The sequence below is a fragment of the Pogoniulus pusillus genome, chromosome 27, assembly GCF_015220805.1.
Source record: "Pogoniulus pusillus isolate bPogPus1 chromosome 27, bPogPus1.pri, whole genome shotgun sequence".
NCBI lineage: Eukaryota > Metazoa > Chordata > Aves > Piciformes > Lybiidae > Pogoniulus > Pogoniulus pusillus.
In genome coordinates this window covers 2034992-2054691 of record NC_087290.1, presented here as the reverse complement: position 1 = coordinate 2054691, position 19700 = coordinate 2034992, and the positions used below count along the sequence as shown (strand labels likewise).

The window sequence follows — 19700 nt, the reverse complement described above, 5'->3', positions numbered from 1 at the left end:
AGGGAGGTGGTTGAGGCCCCATGGCTGGAGGTGTTTGAGGCCAGGCTGGCTGAGGCTGTGTGCAGCCTGCTCTAGGGTAGGGTGTCCCTGGGCATGGCAGGGGCTTGGCACTGGCTGCTCCTTGTGCTCCCTTCCAACCCTGCCTGATTCTGTGATTCTGTCCCAGACACAGAATCAGAATGGTTTAGGTTGGAAGGGACCCCCAAAGCTCAGCCAGTTCCAACCCCTCCCTCCCACAGGCAGGGACACCTCCCACTAGAGCAGGTTGCTCAAAGCCTCATCCAACCTGGCCTTGAACACCTCCAGGGAGGGAGCATCCCCAACCTGTGGGCAACCTGTGCCAGTGTTTCACCCCCCATGACATGAGCAGAGATGATGAGCAGAGGCTGTGGGCAGAAGGCAGGTCCCCACTGCTGCCTCTCTGCCTCTTTCAGGATGAGCACTCACATCCTGGTACCAGGCTGGAGGCTGCTGGGGGTGGGCACAGGGTGCCCAAGGAGGCTGTGGCTGTCCCCTCCCTAGAGGTGTTCAAAGCCAGGCTGGGTGATGGAGTTTTTCCTGTCCAACCTGATGATGAACATCTCCAGGGAGAAGGACATCCACAACCTCCCTGGGCAACCAAAGGTTGCCCAGGGAGGTTGTGGATGTCCTTCTCCCTGGAGATGTTCACAAGCCAGGCTGGATGAGGCCTTGAGCAAGCTGTGCTGGTGGGAGATGTCCCTGCCCATGGCAGGGGGGTTGGAACTGGCTGAGCTTTGAGGTCCCTTCCAGCCCTGACTGATTCCACGACTCAATGGGAGCTCCTGGGGCACACAGAGCAGTTTGAGGACCTGATGATGGTGGTGTTGGAATGGACCTGTGGAAGATCATCACTGCTCAAGCAGAGGCAACTCACAGGAGCTTGCCCAGGATCACAGTGCCAGAAGGTGGCTTTGGAAGGTGTCCAGACAAGGAGACTCCACAACCTCTGTGGGCAGCCTGAAGCTCAGAGCAGATGCTGGGGGGAAAGCAGAGTGACAATTCAGGGCTCTCTACAGACTCTTCTGGCCTGCAGGCAACTTCTGCAGCTGCAAGGTGAAAAGCTCTTGAAGGGTTAAGTGCAGCTCTCCCCTCAACAGCTTTGCTGGACACGTTTCAGGACTTGCTTCTCCCTTTTCCCACCTGCAGAAGGATTGGATCCACTCTCAGGCAGCCACCAAGGGGCTGGGAACTCTCAGAGCATTAAGACTTGGCCAGCACAGGGCAAGGTTGACTTTTGTTTTCTCTCCCATTTCCTAACATCACAGAACTGTTTGGGTTGGAAAAGGCCTCCAGGATCATCCAGTCCAGCATCAACCCAGCCCCACCACGGCCACCAAACCCTGCCCCACAGTGCCATGGCCACAGCTGTCTGGAGCACCTCCAGGCATGGGCACTCCACCAGCTCCCTGGGCAGCCTGTGCCAAGCCCTGACCACTCCTGCAGCAATGAAACTTTTACTCATCTCCAGCCTAACCCTCCCCTGGCACAACTCCAGGCCATTGCCTCTCCTATTACTTCAGACTAGGGAGCAGAGCCCAACCCCCACCTGGCTCCAGCCTCCTCCCAGGGCTGAGGTCTGCCCTCCAAATTACCCCCACCCCATTCCCTCAGCTGCTCCTCCCCAGCCCTGTTCTCCAGACCCTTCCCCACCTTTCCTGCCCTTCTCCAGACCTGCTCCAGCTCCTCAATGTCCCTGCAGTGAGAGCCCCAAAACTGACCCCAGGGCTCAAGCTGTGCCCTCCCCAGTGCCCAGCACAGGGGCACAAACCCTGCCCTGCTCCTGCTGGCCACACCACTGCTGAGCCAGGCCAGGCTGCTGGTGCCCTCCTTGGCCAGATGGGCACAGCCTGGCTCATCTCCAGCTGCTGCCAACCAGCACCCCCAGGGCCTTTTCCATGGGGCAGTTTCCAGCCACTCTGCCCCCAGGCTGGAGCCTCCCTGGGGTGGTTGTGAGCCAAGGGCAGGACCCAGCAGAACAGAGCCCAGCCTGGGCAGGCTGCAGAGCTCCAGCACATGAAGCTGGGGCCCAGCAGAACGAGGCCCCAAGTTTGCTGTGGGGAGGGTGCTGAGTGCTGCTGGGAGCCTGAGCTGCTTAAGGACTTTACCTCACAGCTTCCAAGGACTAATCTGGCTCAGCTGTCCCTGCACCCTGCTCCCCTCAGCCAGCCCCCAGAGCATCAAATCCCCCAGCAGCTCCCAGGGCCAGCCCAACACCAGAGGCTTGCCCTTAATCAGGGGCTCAAAAGTGACAGTGTGACGTGGTGCCCACGGCCTCTGCCCAGGCAGAGGAGAGCTGGAGTGCCACAGGCACCTCAGGCAAGGCTGGGAGCCCTTCACTGTGTGTGGCCAGAGGTGGAGAGAGCAGATGCTGCCCCTCTGCTCTGCTGAGACCTCACCTGCAGGGCTATGCCCAGCTCTGGGGCCTCCAAGACAAGAGGGACATGGACCTGCCTGGAGCACAGCCCTGAGAGGAGAGGCTGAGGGAGCTGGGGGGGTGCAGCCTGCAGCAGAGGAGGCTCAGGGCAGAGCTCATTGCTGCCTGCAGCTGCCTGCAGGGAGGCTGTAGCCAGGTGGGGTTGGGCTCTGCTGCCAGGCAGCCAGCAGCAGAAGAAGGGGACACAGCCTGGAGCTGTGCCAGGGCAGGTCCAGGCTGGATGTTAGGAGGAAGTTCCTGGCAGAGAGAGTGATTGGCATTGGAATGGGCTGCCCAGGGAGGTGGTGGAGTCTGTGTGGCTGGAGGTGTTGCAGCCAAGCCTGGCTGGGGCACTGAGTGCCATGGTCTGGTTGGTTGGGGCTGGGTGCTAGGCTGGGCTGGCTGAGCTTGGAGCTCTCTGCCAACCTGCTTGGTTCTGATATGATGGAGTGGCAGAAGAGGCCACCAGGATGACCAGAGGCTGCAGCAGCTCTGCTGTGGGGACAGCCTGAGAGTGCTGGGGCTGTGCAGCCTGGAGAAGGCTCCAGGGAGACCTCAGAGCAGCATTTCAGCACCTGAAGGGGACCTCCAGGCAGGCTGGGCAGGGGCTGTTTGCAGGCCCTGTGGGGACAGGGTGAGGGCAATGGTTGGAAGCTGCAGCAGGGCAGAGTTAGGTTGGACACCAGGAGGAAGCTCTGCACCAGGAGGGTGCTGCAGTACTGGAACAGGCTGCCCAGGGAGGTGGTGGAGACTCCATCCCTGGAGGCGTTCAGGATCAGGCTCGGTGTGTCCCAGGGCAGCCTACTCCAGCTGGAGGTGTCCCTGCTGAGGGCAGGGGAGTTGGACAGGATGACCTTGGAGGGTCCCTTCCAACCCCATGCAATCTGTGAGCAGCAGCCTGCACCCAGGTCTGCTGTGCACACCAGCTGGTACCTGGGCAGCCCTTGGTTGTCTCCATGGCAGAGGCAGTGCTGGCAGTGCAGCCAAGCAACCTGCAGCTCCTGCAGGGAGAGAAGCTGCTCTGCTATGGGGACAAGCTGAGGCAAGCTGGAGAAGAGCAGGCTCTAAGGAGACCTTCTTGTGGCCTGCCAGCATCTGAAGGGGGCTCCAAAAAAGCTGGGGAGGGACTTTGGAGGGTGTGAGGCAGTGGCAGGAGTGGGGGGAATGGAGCAAAGGTGGAGGTGGGGAGAGTGAGGCTGGAGGTGAGGAGGAAGTTGTTGAGCAGGAGAGTGGTGAGAGGCTGGAATGGGTTGCCCAGGGAGGTGGTTGAGGCCCCATGGCTGGAGGTGTTTGAGGCCAGGCTGGCTGAGGCTGTGTGCAGCCTGCTCCAGGGTAGGGTGTCCCTGGGCATGGCAGGGGGGTTGGGACTGGCTGCTCCTTGTGCTCCCTTCCAGCCCTGACTGATTCTTTGACTCTATGATCTCAGAGGTCTTTTCCAGCCTGGTTAACTCTGTGCCAATGCAGGGGAAGGACCTGCTGAGCTCCTGACAAGGCTGGATGCTAAAACACTCTCAGGCCTGCCCTGGCATCCACTCACACAATCATTTAGGTTGGAAGAGACCTTTCAGGTCATTTGAGTCCAGCCCTGAAGCCAGCACTGCCAGGGCACCCCTGAACCCTGGCCCTCAGCAGGGGGGCTACAGGAAAGCTGGGGAGGGACTTCTCAGGCTGTCAGGTATGGTACAGGACCTCGGGGGGAATGGAGCAAAGCTGAAATGGGGAGACTGAGATTGGATGTTGGGAAGAGGGATGATGGTGGTGAGCCCCTGGCACAGGTGGTGGAAGCCTCATCCCTGGAGGTCTTTAAGCCCAGGCTGGATGTGGTTGTGAACAACCTGTTCTAGTGTGAGGTGCCCCTGCCCCTGGCAGAGGGGTTGGAGCTGGATGATCCTTGAGGTCCTTTCCAGCACTGACAATTCCAAGCAGCAGCAGCAGCAGCTCCTTGCAGCACCTGCACTGTGTTTTACCACCTCCAGCAGCAGCCTTCCCACCACACTCAGGTGTGACTCTACCAGAAGCTTCATTTTCTGCACCAGCCTGATCCCTGCAGAGGGACCTGAGCCTCTCACTGCTGCAGGCACTGCACAGACTCCCTTCTCACACACCTTCAGCAAAGACATTTCTCCTAGATCTAAGGAATGGTTTGGGATCTTAAAAGCTCAGCCAGTTCCAACGCCCCTGCCATGGGCAGGGACAGCTCCCACCAGCCCAGGATGCTCAATGGCCTTGAACATCTCCAGGGAGGAGGACATCCACAACCTCCCTGGGCAACCAAAGGTTGCCCAGGGAGGTTGTGGATGTCCTCCTCCCTGGAGATGTTCACCATCAGGTTGGACCAGATCTGACCTGGAGGTTTAACCACCCTCACCCAGCTCCAGCTCTCAACCCTCTTTTGAAGCCCAAGGGACAACAATCAGCAGAGACTTTGATCTCCTCACTCCACCAGGGACCTTTCAAGCACTGCCAGCTTCAAAGGAAGGCAACTTGCATCCCACCCAACAGGCTGGGTGTCAATCAAAGGCTGTGAACCTTCTCTCCATCACTGCTCAACCCCAAGCCACGAGGCCTTGGTATCTCCTGCAGCAGCCCTGGAGCTTGCCTGTTGGTTTGCAGCAGAGCAAAACAGCTTCTCCCACTGCTGTTAATAAACTGGATGCTGCAGAGCACCACAGCTGTCCAAACAAGGTGTCCAGCAGCAGCCTGGCTGAGGCTGGAGCCCAAACTTCTCTCTGGTGTTTTGCTAGAGCCTTGCTGTAAACCATTGGAGAGAGGCTGCAGCACCTCTGCTAGGTGGGGAGCTGGGGGTGTTCAGCCTGGAGAAGAGAAGGCTCCAGGGAGACCTCAGAGCTGCCTGCCAGTACCTGAAGGGGCTCCAAGCAGGCTGCAGAGGGACTGCTCCCAAAGGCCTGCAGGGACAGCAGCAGGGGCAATGGTTTGAAATGAGAGCAGAGCAGATTGAGATTGGATGTGAGGAACAAGTTCTGCCCCAGGAGGCTGCTGGAACACTGCAGCAGGTTGCCCAGGGAGGTGTTTGAGGCCTCATCCCTGGAGATATTCAAGATGAGGCTATGCAAGGCTGTGTACAACCTGCTCTAGTGGAGGATGTCCCTGCTGGGTGCAGGGGTTGGGCTGGATGAGCTTTGAGATCCCAACCCAAACCATTCCACGATCCTCTGACTCTTCCTATTGAGGTTTAAGGCCAGACACAGGCTCCTTACCTGGTGGCCACCATCCCACTCCACCTCCTGGGGTTGGACTGGATGAGACCTGGAGGCCCCTTCCAACCCAAACCACTCCACAGTTCTGTGATCTCAGGTCAGGATCATGTCCTCAACATTTCTCCTACCTTTTGTTATTTCAAACTCAGGGCTAAAGCCCAGAGGTTGCCCAGAGCCCAAGGGGAGGCTGGGCAGGGCTCTGGGCAGCCTGAGCCAGTGCAGGATGTCCCTGCTGACCCTCTGATGCCTGTCAGGCTCCTGCTCACATAAACCTCTGCTGGCTGAAGATTTGGGCTGGAAGGAGTCCAAGGGTTGTATGCAGGAGGCTGCAGCACCTCTGCTGTGAGGACAGGCTGGGAGAGTTGGAGCTGCTCAGCCTGGAGAAGAGAAGGCTCCAGGCAGACCTCAGAGCTGCCTGCCAGTACCTGAAGGGGCTCCAAGCAGGCTGCAGAGGGACTGTTCCCAAAGGCCTGCAGGGACAGCAGCAGGGGCAATGGTTTGAAATGAGAGCAGAGCAGATTGAGATTGGATGTGACTGGCATTGGAATGGGCTGCCCAGGGAGGTGGTGGAGGTGCTGAAGCCAAGCCTGGATGAGGCACTTAGTGCCATGGTCTGGTTAATTGAACAGGGCTGGGTGCTAGGTTGGGCAGGCTGAGCTTGGAGCTCTCTTCCAGCCTGGTTAATTCTATGATTCTATATGAGGAACAAGTTCTGCAGCAGGAGGCTGCTGGAACACTGCAGCAGGCTGTCCAGGGAGGTGTTTGAGGCCTGGAGATACTCAAGGTGAGGCTGGGCAAGGCTGTGAGCAACCTGCTCTAGTGGAGGATGTCCCTGCTGGGTGCAGGGGCTTGGACTGGATGAGCTCTGGAGGTCCCTTCCAACCCAACCCATTCCATGAGCTGGGCCCCTTGAGCCTGGGGCAGAGGAGCCTGAGGGCTGCTGAAGCTGGGCAGGGCAGTGTGGGCAGGATGCAGCCAGGCTCTGCCCAGGGCTGCCCAAGGGCAGCACAAGGGGCACTGGGGGCAAGCTGCAGCAGAGGAGGTGCCAGGGGAGCAGCAGTGGCAAATCTGTGACTGTGAGGGTGCTGGAGGCCTGGAGCAGGCTGCCCAGAGAGGCTGTGGAGTGTCCTTGTGTGGGGACTTTCAGGCTCCACCTGGATGTGTCCCTGTGTGCCCTGCCCTGGGGGCCCCAGCTCTGGCAGGGGGGAGGTTGGACTTAGTCTTCTGAGGTGCCCACCCAGCCCTGCCCTTCTGTGAACCAGGAGCACACTGAGAGGCCAGGGAGCTTTGCCTGGTGCAAAGACACATCCCAAAGGGATCAGGGGGAATTTGCAGGCAATTAGGGAATGTTTTGTGCTCCCAGTCCCTGCTGGCCCAGGAGCAGCTGCGTCAGACCTCCCTGGGCTGACTCAATTCAGACATCTCCTTTAGGAGGAGGAGAACATTAAGTCCTCTAATCCCTAATCTGGGGATCACTTTGGAGGGCCTCTCATGCCATCACCACTGACATCTCCTCTTCCCCAGCTACTCTCCTGCTGCTGTTAACCACTGCCCTGCCCATGGCCTCTGGCCACCAGCCTGCCTCCAAACAGCAGCTCTGCTCTGCTGGGTCCTTCCTCAGGAACACACAAGAACCTGACACTAGGGGAAGCTTCCTCTTAGCCAAAGGCTTCTGTCCCATCAGCTCCACCCCAGCACTGCTCAGCAGAGGCAGCCTCAGCAGAGCTCCCTGCAGCCCCAGGGCTGCTGCTTCATCATCTGACAGATGCACAGAATGGCTTGGAAGGGACCTTGAAGATCATCCAGATCCAACTCCCCTGCCACTGGGACACCTTTCACTAGACCCTGGAACAGCCCCAGCCAGCCTGGATTTGGACACCTCCAGGGATCTCTCAGCTCCACATTCCAGAATTTTCTTCCAGAGCCCCAAGAGCACTGCAGCCAGGGTGAGAGCCCTGCAGAGGGACCTGCACAGGCTGCATGGGTGGGCAGAGGCCAAGGGGATGAGACTGAACAAGGCCAAGGGCAGGGTTCTGCACTTTGGCCACAACAACCCCAAGCAGCACTACAGGCTGGGGCCAGAGTGGCTGAGAGCAGCCAGGCAGAGAGGGAGCTGGGGGTGCTGGCAGAGAGGAGCTGCAGAGGAGGCAGCAGTGCCCAGGTGGGCAGCAGAGCCAATGGCATCCTGGGCTGGCTCAGGAGCAGTGTGGGCAGCAGGACAAGGGAGGTTCTTGTGCCCCTGTGCTCAGCACTGCTCAGGCCACCCCTGGAGTGCTGTGTCCAGTTCTGGGCTGGTCAATTGCAGAGAGCTGCTGAGGTGCTGGAAGGTGTTTGGAGAAGGGCAGCAAGGCTGGGGAGGGGCCTGGAGCACAGCCCTGTGAGGAGAGGCTGAGGGAGCTGGGGGGGTGCAGCCTGCAGCAGAGGAGGCTCAGGGCAGAGCTCATTGCTGCCTGCAGCTGCCTGCAGGGAGGCTGTAGCCAGGTGGGGTTGGGCTCTGCTGCCAGACAGCCAGCGACAGAAGAAGGGGACACAGCCTGGAGCTGTGCCAGGGCAGATCTAGGCTGGATGTTGTTAGGAAGTTCCTGTCAGAGAGAGTGATTGGCACTGGAATGGGCTGCCCAGGGAGGTGGTGGAGTCTGTGTGGCTGGAGGTGTTGCAGCCAAGCCTGGCTGGGGCACTTAGTGCCATGGTCTGGTTGGGTGGGCAGGGCTGGGTGCTAGGTTGGGCTGAGCTTGGAGCTCTCTTCCAGCCTGCCTGATTCTGTGTTCTGAGAATGATCAAGCCCTGTGCTGTTCCACCATCTGCTTCCTACAGGAGAACACTCCCATGGCTCCCCACAGGCTTGCTCATCTTGCAGGGTCCTCCACCACCCTGGTATCAATGCCAAGTGGGTTCAGGCAGCACCCAGCATGGGCTGGATTCCCACAGAGCTGTGTTTGTGGAGGGAGAAGGCTGAAGAAGTCTACAGAAGATCCACCTGCCAAGACCTCAGGCTGCATGGGCAGGAGCACAGGCAGAGCCTGGCAGCCAGCAGCCACAGCAGAGCAGTTCATCTACTGACCAGCAAGCACCAGCTGGAACAGAAGCTCTGAAGTTCACCTAAACATGAGGGGGAACTTCTTCAGTGTAAGGGTGCCAGAGCCCTGGAGCAGCCTGCCCAGAGAGGCTGAGGACTCTCCAGCTCTGGAGACACTCAAAAGCCTCCTGGACACATTCCTGTGTGACCCTGCTTTGGCAGGGGCATTGCACTTGATCTCCAGAAGTCCCTTCCAAGCCCTGCCAGTCTGTGATGAAGCTGGCCCTGGCCATCTCTCTGAGCAACAGCCTGAAGCCAAGCTGAAGCTTTCTGAGGTTAAAAGCCCAGGCCCCCAACCACCTAAGAGCCACAGGGATGCTGGAGGGAAGGAACAGCTCTGTTAGGAGGAGAGCCTGAGGGAGCTGGGGCTGGGAGCAGAGGAGCTGAGAGGTGCCCTCAGCAGTGGTGATCAATGTGTGCAGGTGAGTGCCAGGAGCTGCAGCCAGGCTCTGCTGGGGGATGCCAGTGCCAGCACAAGGGGCAGTGGTGGGAGCTGAGGCAGAGGAAGTTCCATGGAGACCTGAGGAGGAATTTTGCCCTGTGAGGGTGGCAGAGCCCTGGCACAGGCTGCCCAGGGGGGCTGTGGAGTCTCCCTCTCTGCAGATCCTCAGACCCTGCCTGGATGTGTTCTGTGTGACCTGCTCTGGGTGCTGCTGCTGTGGCAGGGCTTGGGCTGGCTGAGCTCTGGAGGTCCCTTCCAGCCCCTGACACTCTGTGACTCTCAGCAGCACAGTGACAAAGCCACAGCCACTTCCCCTGAGCAGGCTCCCAGCAGCACTCAGCACCACTCTCAGAGCCCAAGGCAGCAGAACTCTCTGCTGCTGGCAGTAGCTGCTCTGCTTCCCAGACACCAAGAGGCATTCACCTGCTGTGGCAGCACTGGCAGGGAGACCCCAGCTCGGGTTGGTTCCCTCTGCAGCAAGGAGCAGCAGCTGCCCAGGGCCTCCAGCCCTCAGGACTCAGCACATTTTCAGGTGGCAAAGCCCTTCCAGCTCATCCAGTCCTGCCACTCTTGAGCTCTGCCAAGGCTGGGGCTAATGCATGGCCTCCAGCACCACATCTCTGCCTCTCAAACACCTCCAGGGATGGGGACTCAACCACCTCCCTGCTCCAGGCTTCAAGAAGCCTTTTAGTTAAGAAGTTCCTTCTCATGTCCAACCTAAACCTCCCCTGGTGCAACTCGAGGCCATTTCTCCTTGTCCTGTCACCTGACACTAGGGAGCAGAGCCCAACCTCCACCTCACTGCAAGCTCCTCTCAGGGAGCTGTAGAGGGCAATGAGGTGTCCCCCTCAGCCTCATCTCCTCCACACTGAACAACCCCAGGCCCCTCAACTGCTCCTCACCAGCCCTGCTCTGCTGCCCTTCTCTAGGGAGAAGAAAGCAAGCCTGGAGAGCAAAGGCAGGAAGGTCTAAGCTGGCTCCAAACCAGCCAGCACAAAAAAAAACCTCCACAGCTCTTTCCAAAGCTTTGACTTGAGCTGCAGAGCACTGGAGGACAGAACAACACCTGGAAGCATCGAGGCTGCAGCAGCTGTGCACAGACAGCATCAGAAGTGTGAGCAGCAGCAGCAGCACAGGGCAGAGATCCTGCCCCTCAGCTCTGCTCAGACCTCACCTGCACCACTGCAGCCAGTTCTGGGGCCCCCAGCACAAGGAAGACCTGGAGCAGGTTCAAAGGAAGCCATGAAGATGATCATAGGGTTGGAGAACCTCCCCTGTGGGGACAGGCTGGGAGAGGTGAGGTTGTTCAGCCTGGAGAAAGGAAGGCTCTAGGGAGACCTCAGAGCAGCCTTCCAGTGCCTGAGCTGGGGAAGGACTCTGGACAAGGGCTGGGAGTGCCAGGAGGAGGGAGAATGGATTTGAGTTGGGAGAGGGGAAAGTGAGAATGGAGAGGAGGAAGAAATTCTTTGCAGTGAGGGTGGGGAGAGACTGGCACAGGCTGCCCAGGGAGGCTGTGGATGTTACCTCCCTGGAGGTGTTCAAAGCCAGGCTGGGTGATGGAGTTTTTCCTGTCCAACCTGATGATGAACATCTCCAGGGAGATGTTCACAGGCCAGGCTGGATGAGGCCTTGGGCTGGATGAGGCAGCCTGGGCCAGGGATTTACAACCCTTCAGGGAAAGAAATTGGTCCTCCTGCTCAACCTAAATCTCCCCTGGGGCAACTTGAGGCCACTTTCTTTTGTCCTGTTACTTATTACCAACAGGAAGAGCCCAAGCCCCACCTGGCTGCAGCCTCCTCTCAGGGAGCTGTAGAGAGCACTGAGGTCTCCCCTCAGCCTCCTCTTCTCCAGACCAAACCACCCCCACCTCCCTCAGCTGCTCTCCAGCCCTGTTCTCCAGACCCTTCCCCAGCCTTGTAGCCCTTATCATAGAATCAGGCAGGTTGGCAGAGAGCTCCAAGCTCAGCCCAACCTAGCACCCAGCCCTGCCCAACCAACCAGACCATGGCACTAAGTGCCCCAGCCAGGCTTGGCTGCAACACCTCCAGCCACACAGACTCCACCACCTCCCTGGGCAGCCCATTCCAGTGCCAATCACTCTCTCTGACAGGAACTGCATCCTCACATCCAGCCTAGACCTGCCCTGGCACAGCTCCAGGCTGTGTCCCCTTCTTCTGTCCCTGGGTGCCTGGCAGCAGAGCCCAACCCCACCTGGCTACAGCCTCCCTGCAGGCAGCTGCAGGCAGCAATCAGCTCTGCCCTGAGCCTCCTCTGCTGCAGGCTGCACACCCCCAGCTCCCTCAGCCTCTCCTCACAGGGCTGTGCTCCAGGCCCCTCCCCAGCCTTGCTGCCCTTCTCCAAACACCTTCCAGCACCTCAACAGCTCTCTGCAATGGAGGAGACCAGAACTGGACACAGCACTCCAGGGGTGGCCTGAGCAGTGCTGAGCACAGGGGCACAAGAACCTCCCTTGCCCTGCTGCCCACACTGCTCCTGAGCCAGCCCAGGATGCCATTGGCTCTGCTGCCCACCTGGGCACACTGCTGCCTCCTCTGCAGCTCCTCTCTGCCAGCACCCCCAGCTCCCTCTCTGCCTGGCTGCTCTCAGCCACTCTGGCCCCAGCCTGTAGCACTTCTCTGGACTGGCTCCAGCTCCCAAATGTCCTTGTGGTGAGTGGCCCAAACCCGACCCTGGGATTCAAGCTATGGCCTCAGCAGTGCCCAGCTGATGAGGGCAATCCCTGCACCACTCCTCTGCAGACCACTCAGCTGCTGTGTGCTCTGTCACAGCCTCAGTATCACTTCTGCTTAGCTAAAAAGACAACCCAAACCCAACATTTAACCAAGCCCACCCCAGGCTGCTGCCCTTGGCCAGCTGAGAAGCCCCCAGCAGGGTCTCAGCAGGCAGTGGCTTTCCCCTAAAGCTGAGAGAGACCTTAAAGAGGACTGTAAGAGAGCTTGCAGTGCTGCAGGCTTAGCGAGCTCCCCTAGCTCATGTGTCCCAGACCCCGGGGCTCCAGGTCAGCTGCTCCACTCAAGCCCTACCACTCGACGGTCCCCAGGCCAGTTCGTGCAGAGCCAGCCCCAGGCAAGGAGCCCTCAGGAGGTCGGAATCATAGAATCAACCAGGTTGGAAGAGACCTCCAAGCTCATCCAGTCCAACCTAGCACCCAGCCCTACCCAGTCAACCAGGCCATGGCACTAAGTGCCTCATCCAGGCTTTTCTTGAACACCTCCAGGGACAGTGCCTCCACCACCTCCCTGGGCAGCCCATTCCAATGCCAATCACTCTCTCTGACAACAACTTCCTAACAACATCCAGCCTAGACCTACCCTGGCACAACTTGAGACTGGGTGCCCTTGTTCTGTTGCTGGTTACCTGGCAGCAGAGCCCAACCCCACCTGGCTACAGCCTCCCTGCAGGCAGCTGCAGGCAGCAATGAGCTCTGCCCTGAGCCTCCTCTGCTGCAGGCTGCACCCCCCCAGCTCCCTCAGCCTCTCCTCATAGGGTTGGTGTTCCAGGCCCCTCCCCAGCCTTGCTGCCCTTCTCCAAACACCTTCCAGCACCTCAGCATCTCTCTTGAATGGAGTGGCCCAGAACTGGACACAGCAGGAGATCGCTTCCTGCCCCCACGCAGCTCCGGGAAGGGAGCTCAGCTGCCTGCTCCTGACTCCCGCTGCCCCAGCGCCCAGGGCAGGGCCCCGGTGCCCCTCTCCCCTCCGTGCCAGAGCTGCCTGGCAAGCAGGCGCCGCACCGCAGCGGGGCGGGAGGCCGAGCGGCGCCACAGGCGGCGGGTGCCAGCCATGCCCTCTCCACCTTGGCACCGCCGATGGCTTCTCCAAAGCCCTCCCCGAGCCCCCTGGGAAGTGCTACTGGAGCAGCCTGCGCTGCCTGCTCCCTCGCAGCCGGCGCAGATGGGCTGCCCGGCAGCCTGCCCACCGCATCCTTTTGTCTGGCGGAAGGCAGCCGAGCAGCCCTGCCCTGCTCCCCGGGGACTCTCCGCAGGGGAGGGATTTGTGTCCCTTCTCCTCTTCCCTGCTCCCTGCACCAGCCTGGTCGCGGAGCACGGCGGCCTGCCAGGGGGTGCCCCACGCCCCGCTCCTCCTCCACCCACCGCAGCCATTTGCTGCACCGGGAGGCAGCGGTGCCTGGCAGCAGCTGGCTGCCTCTCGGCAGAGTCCAGCCCTCCACACCCACCACCACGGCTGATGCTCCTCAGCCACAGCCCTTCCGCAGGGGTTGGGTTCCCACAGCCTGGCACTGCCCTCCCAGGAGCCCTCAAGGGCTCTGCCGCAGCTCCGTGACACATAGGTGCAATTCTATCACCCCCACACACACACATCCCACCCTGCCCAGGGCACTCCTGCCGCAGACCGCCCTGCCTGGCACCGCCACATCCCCCGCACCCAGCGGGGAGCCACGTGCAGTGCTGCCCACGCCGTGCCCGCCGGGGGCCTGGCAGGGCTCCACCTGCAAAAAGCCCTCCCCAGCTAATGGCTATCGATCGCCAGCCCCACGCCGGCGCGGGTGGGCAGCTCTCCACGGAGCCGATCCAGACGGGAAGGCTTCCAGCGTGGGCACTGCAGGCAAGGAGGGGAGCTGCTGGGGCTGCCTGGCCGCTGCCCCCGCGGCGACGGCAAGCTTAAAGCCAACGTCTGCCCTCTGCCAAGGGTCGGCACCCCGGGGACCGGCAGGGAGGTTGCTGCTTGCTAACAGGCTGCCCGCACCCCCTAGACAGCGCTGAGGTGACAGGGGACACGACCAAGGTCATGCAGCCATGCCCTGCGCCCAGCCTTGCACCCACCCTGGGTCCAGCATCACATCCTGCTCCCTCTGGTTGGCACGGGGAGCATCTGCTGCCGAGGGAGGCTGCCCAGCAAAGCTGTCCCATCTGAGGGGTGGGAGGAGCAGCCCTGCTCCCACGGCAGCAACGTGACTGCAGGGACCAGCTGCAGCCAAGAGGGAGCTGGGACTTGTGACAGATGGGGAGCAGGGCTTGGAGGGGGCTGGTGTGAGGGCTGTGGCCAACCAGCACCGGGCAACCACAAGCAGCAAGAGCCCCAGCACCTCACTGCCACGGGCAGGGCACCAGGGGGTGGCTGCCAGCAGGATGCAGGCTCCCTTCTCACAGGGAGGGCCACGGGGAAGGCAAGAGGCGATGGGGACAAGTTGCTGCCGGGGAGATTCCCGCTGGGCTGCAGCAGAAAAAGCGTCTGGACACTGGAATCACCTCCCAGGGGAAGCAGTGGAGTGCCCCACGCTGGGCAGCCTGCAGGCTCAGCCTGCCTGGCTGCTGGGCCAGCTCCTTTCAGCTACACAGTGACTCAGAAAGCTTGCACCAGATGATCCTGGAGGGGGGGGGGGTCCCTTCCAACCTGGCATTTCGGGATCCTATGATTTCCACTTCAAACCATGAAAACGGCCACTCTGCTCCCAGACAGGCAGAGCTGAGCCTCGCTCGGCACCACCACACCCAGGGCTGCTGTGCCACCACCCGCGGGGGGACCACCGCCAGCAGCAGCGAGCTGGAGCCGGGGGGGCAGGACACCTCCGTAACGAACGCACGGCAGCGGCAGGGCAAAGCCACCCACTTGGCACTTCCCAGGGCGGCCTCAGGGAAGGAGGAGGAGGAGAAGGAGGAGGGCAGGCGACAACAACCGAGCAGGAGAATGCTTCTGCATCACCTCAGGCAGCCGCAGCCCGCATGCTCTCTGCTACCACCTGGGTGCATTGCAGCTTGGACCATGGCATATGACATCACCAGGCGTTGCCAAGGCAATGAGTGCGAGGTCATCAGCCTCCTGCACCAGGGGGCTGGGGGCTGGCACAAGAGCCAGCCCGAGGGCGTCCGTCAGGGCTGGACGGACCGACTGGAGCAGGGCTGCAGAACAAAGCTCTGCCTTTGTGTGCCGTGCCGGCAGGTGTTGGCACTGCCCGAGCCTCGCCGTGGGCCCCAGCCCTGGTGTTCAGAGTCACAGAATGGGTTGGAAGGGACCTTCCAGATCATCCGGTTGCAACTCCCCCCCTCCACTGCTACGGGCAGGGACAGCTCCCACTAGAGCTGGTTGCTCAAGGAAGGCCTCATCCAGCCTGGCCAAAGGCTGCCCAGGGAGGCTGTGGATGTCCTCCTTCCTGGAGATACTGGCCAGGAAAAACTTCACCATCCAACCTCACCTTGAACACCTCCAGGCACGGTGGGGGGCATCCACAACCTCCCCCCCGGGCAACCCATGCCAGCCTCTGCCCACCCTCACTGGCAAGAATTCCTTCCTACTCTCCACTCTCAACCTTCAATCCGTTGCCACTCACTCCAAAGCCCTTGTCAAAAGCTCCTTTCTCCTCCAGGCAGGTCAGCAAGGACCAGGCAGGGACAGAAAGCACCCGGCCAGCGCCTCGGGGTTCACAGCCAGCCCGGCTGGGCAAGGCAGGGAAACCATCCCGCCGGGAACGCCGCAGCGAGGGCTCCGGCCGTGCCCAGCCGGCTTTGTCCCGGGGGCGGCTGCACCATCCCCAAGGCACGGAGCTGCGGGGATGTGCTCACACAGCAGGCTCCCAGGCTAAAGCCCGGCTGCCGGCAGCTCTTCCCACCCCCCCCACACACACACCCCCGTCAGCGCAGGGACAGCCTGGGTGGCTTCAAGGTGACAACATCTGGCTGCCATTATCCCACATTTCACTGCTGCCTTGCCCGCCGCTGAGCCGGGCGGTGCCAGGGCTGGGCTGCTTGATAACCGCCAAGGTTATTGACAAAATGGTGCAATCCGGGCAGGAGACAGCGAGCGGCAGCGGGAGAGAGCCGGAGAGCTGCGCCCGGGGCTGGCGGCGGCGCCTTCCCCGGCTCGCCATCCCCCTGCCCACCCGTCGGGGCTCCCGGCGAAAGGCTGGGAGCTGCCTGGAGGAGCCAAGCAGCCATCCCAGTTTTCCCCTTTAAAGCACCCCCTCCCTCCCTCCCTCCACCCAGTCTAGCCTCTCTGCAATATGACAAATGCAGAATCTTCTGGAATGACTTGATCCTGCCTCCCACGATTGCTTTGTTTGCAAGATCAGAGCAGAGATATGGGGTTGGGTGGTTGGGTTTGGAGGGGTTGGGTTTTGGGGTGGTTGTTGTTTTTGAGGTGGGGGGGGGAGAGAGAGTTGGGTTTTGGGTTTGGATTTTTTTTTTGGGGGGGGGGGGGGGGGGAGTCATTGCCTTCCTCCCCCCCTCCCTCCTTCTCCTCCCCCTCCCCTTTTCCTCCTCTTCTTATATTGTCAAAATGTCAGGATTGAAGGGGAGCTCTCAGTGTCACAAACCAGCTCAGCCTGCTATATGCAGAGGCTTTATTTTAGGAGCGTGAAATGAATACAAGATGACTCAATTCAGAGCTCTCCGACCAAGAGCAGAGCTTCTGGCAGCCCGAGGGCTCCCCATTTTTGGTGGAGTGGGGCGGGGGGGGGGGTGTCACTGCATAACCACCCTACCTCCCCCCCCCACCCCCAAAAAAAACCCTCCCCAACCACACGCGAAGGGATGCAGGGCAGCGATTGTGGGCAACAGAAGAGAGCTCTGCAGGCGAACCCACCCCACCCCCTCCCAGACCCATCACACAGCTCCCTACAGGGCTTGGCAATCCAACCCCCCCCCTCAACACCCTCCCAAACCCTGCTCAGACGAAGGGATGCACGGCAGCAATATGGGCAGCAGAGGAGAGCTCTGCAGCCAAACCCACCCCACCCCCTCCCAGACCCATCACACAGCTCCCTACAGGGCTTGGCAACCCAACCCCCCCCCAAACCCTGCTCAGACGAAGGGATGCACGGCAGCAATGTGGGCAGCAGAGGAGAGCTCTGCAGCCAAACCCACACCTCCCCTCTCCACCCACCCCCCAGACCCACCACAGGGCTCCCTACAGGGCTTGGCAATCGAAATCCGCCCCCCCACACTCCCCCCCAGCCATCCTCCCAAATCCTGCCCAGGGAGCACCGCAGCTCCTCTGCTCTCCCCCCACACCCCCCAACAACACACTGGGGCAGGGCAGTGGGGATGGGAGCACGGCAGAGGGGTCTGGTGGCGAGGGGGAGGGAGAGGAGAAACGGGGCAGGGAGGTGATGGCGAGGCAGGGTGGGGGCTCCGAGGCAGGGAACGCAGCGTGTGGGGCTGGGTGGGGGCTTTAGGGCTGCCAAAAGGGCCGTGGGGGATGGCTCCAGAGCAGGAAAGAGAGATGTGGGGGGAAGCAGGGGAGGGGAGAGGCTGGGGGGGGTAAGCAGGGCAAGGAAAGGACGCGGGGGGGGCTCTAGGGTAGAGGAGAGGACGCGTGGGGAGTCGAGGGCAGGGGAGAGGAGAGGGATGTGCAGGTCAGAGTGGGGGGCTCTAAGGCAGAAAAAAGGATGCGTGGAGCAGAATGGAGGGGGGGGAGGGCTCTATGGTAGAGAAGAGGAGGTGCGGGGCAGGGCAGGGGGCTCCAGGGTAGGAAAAAGAAAGGATGCGTGGGGCAAAGTGGGGGGATCTAGGGTAGAAAAAGGGAGGTGCTGAGGGCTCTGGGACTGGGGGGGCAGAGCGAGGGTCCCTACGGCAGCGAAGGAGGTGATGCCCGGGGCACGGCGCGGGGCTCCAGCTCAGAGCGCAGGACGCGTGGAGGGCTGTAAGGTACCAAAGAGGATGCGCAGGGCAGAGCGAGAGGTCGCGGGGCAGGAGACAGAGATGCGTGGGGGCTGCAGAAGGGGGCAAAAGACGGGGAGGGGGCGGCTCTAAGGCAGAGAGACCAGCGGGGTGAAAGCCCAAGGCAGCGGGGACCGGGTCCGCTCGGCGGGACGGCGACAGGAACGGGGCGGGGAGGGGCGGCGGGGAATGGGACGGGGACACACCGCGGGACGGGAGAGGGGAGCGCGGAAGCTCCCTGCCCACCCCGGCGCCGCTGGAGCGGGAGAGGGGGCACAGGCTTCGAGCAGGGAGAAGGAGCGGGCGGCCACGGGCCGGGACTCACGTTCTTCATGGCGGCCGCCATGTCGTCGTATCGCTCGGCTTGCTCGGCCAACCGGGCCTTCTGCACCAGCTGCTCGCGGTCCACCATCTTCACGGGGCCGGGGAAAGAGGGCGAGGAAGGCTCCGGGATGAGGAGGAGGAAGAGGAGGAGGAGGAGGAAGGGTTGGCTTCGGGAGGAAGGAAGGAAAGAGGAGGAGGAAGGAGGAGGAGGAGAACGGGCGCTGCTGCGGCTGGAGGCGACGGCGGCTGCACCCGGTGCTGTGCGTGCGCCGCGGGGCCACCACAACCCCCCTGCCCCGCCCCGCCCCGCCCCGCCCCGCCCGGCCGCCCGCCACCGGGGCACGCCGGGAGATGCAGTCCGGCGGGGGGGGCGCGCCGGGAGCGGGAGGTGCCCTCCAGCGCCGCCCCGCGGGACTCCATCTCCCGGCATGCCCCGGGAGGCTCGGCCCCGCCCCCGCCCCGCCCCCCGCCCCGCCCCCCGGCCGCCGCCCGCCGAGGCCTGTGCTGATTCACCGGCACCGGCCCGGCCCGCCCGGGCCCTGCGCTGCCGCCGGCGCGGGGGATGGGGGGAGGGGGAGCGAGGTGCGCAGGAGGAGATGAGGGCACGCAAGGCCCCGGCGTGGACCTGAGCCCGCTCCTAAGCAGGACCCACTCGCGAAGGTGACTCATGCGTGGGGTTGGACCCACTCACGGCCCAGAGTCACTCACGGCCTGGACCCACTCACAACCCAGAGCCACTCACGGCCCAGACCCATGATTGTTCCAGACCCACTCACAGCCCAGACCCACTCACAACCCAGACCCACTCACAACCCAGAGCCATGATTGTCCCAGACCCACTCACAACCCAGAGCCACTCATAGCCCAGACCCACTCACAACCCAGAGCCATGATTGTCCCAGACCCACTCACAACCCAGAGCCACTCATAGCCCAGACCCACTCACAACCCAGACCCACTCATAACCCAGACCCATGATTGTCCCAGACCCACTCACGGCCCAGACCCACTCACAACCCAGAGCCACTCATAGCCCAGACCCACTCACAACCCAGACCCACTCATAACCCAGACCCATGATTGTCCCAGACCCACTCACGGCCCAGACCCACTCACAACCCAGACCCATGATTGTCCCAGACCCACTCACAACCCAGAGCCACTCATAGCCCAGACCCATGATTGTCCCAGACCCACTCACAACCCAGAGCCACTCATAACCCAGACCCATGATTGTCCCAGACCCACTCACAACCCAGACCCACTCATAACCCAGACCCATGATTGTCCCAGACCCACTCACAACCCAGACCCACTCATAACCCAGACCCATGATTGTCCCAGACCCATGATTGTCCCAGACCCACTCACAGCCCAGAGCCACTCACAACCAAGACCCACTCACAGCTCAGACCCACTCACAGCCCAGAGCCACAATTGTCCCAGACCCACTCACAGCCCAGAGCCACTCACAACCAAGACCCACTCACAGCTCAGACCCACTCACAGCCCAGAGCCACAATTGTCCCAGACCCACTCACAGCCCAGAGCCACTCACAACCAAGACCCAC

The 19700-nt window shown here is 61.6% G+C and overlaps 1 protein-coding gene across 1 annotated transcript in view; it reads right to left on the bottom strand.

Annotated features, from left to right (window-relative positions):
- The window catches only part of YWHAG (tyrosine 3-monooxygenase/tryptophan 5-monooxygenase activation protein gamma), a 37927-nt gene extending 19502 nt beyond the window's left edge, over positions 1-18425 (bottom strand). Inside the window, exon 1 of the mRNA XM_064166376.1 lies at positions 18131-18425. Within this exon, the coding sequence (XP_064022446.1) occupies positions 18131-18217 (87 nt within the window). The 5' untranslated portion in view covers positions 18218-18425. The remainder of the gene's footprint in view (positions 1-18130) is intronic.
- Between the last annotated feature and the right edge of the window lie 1275 nt (positions 18426-19700).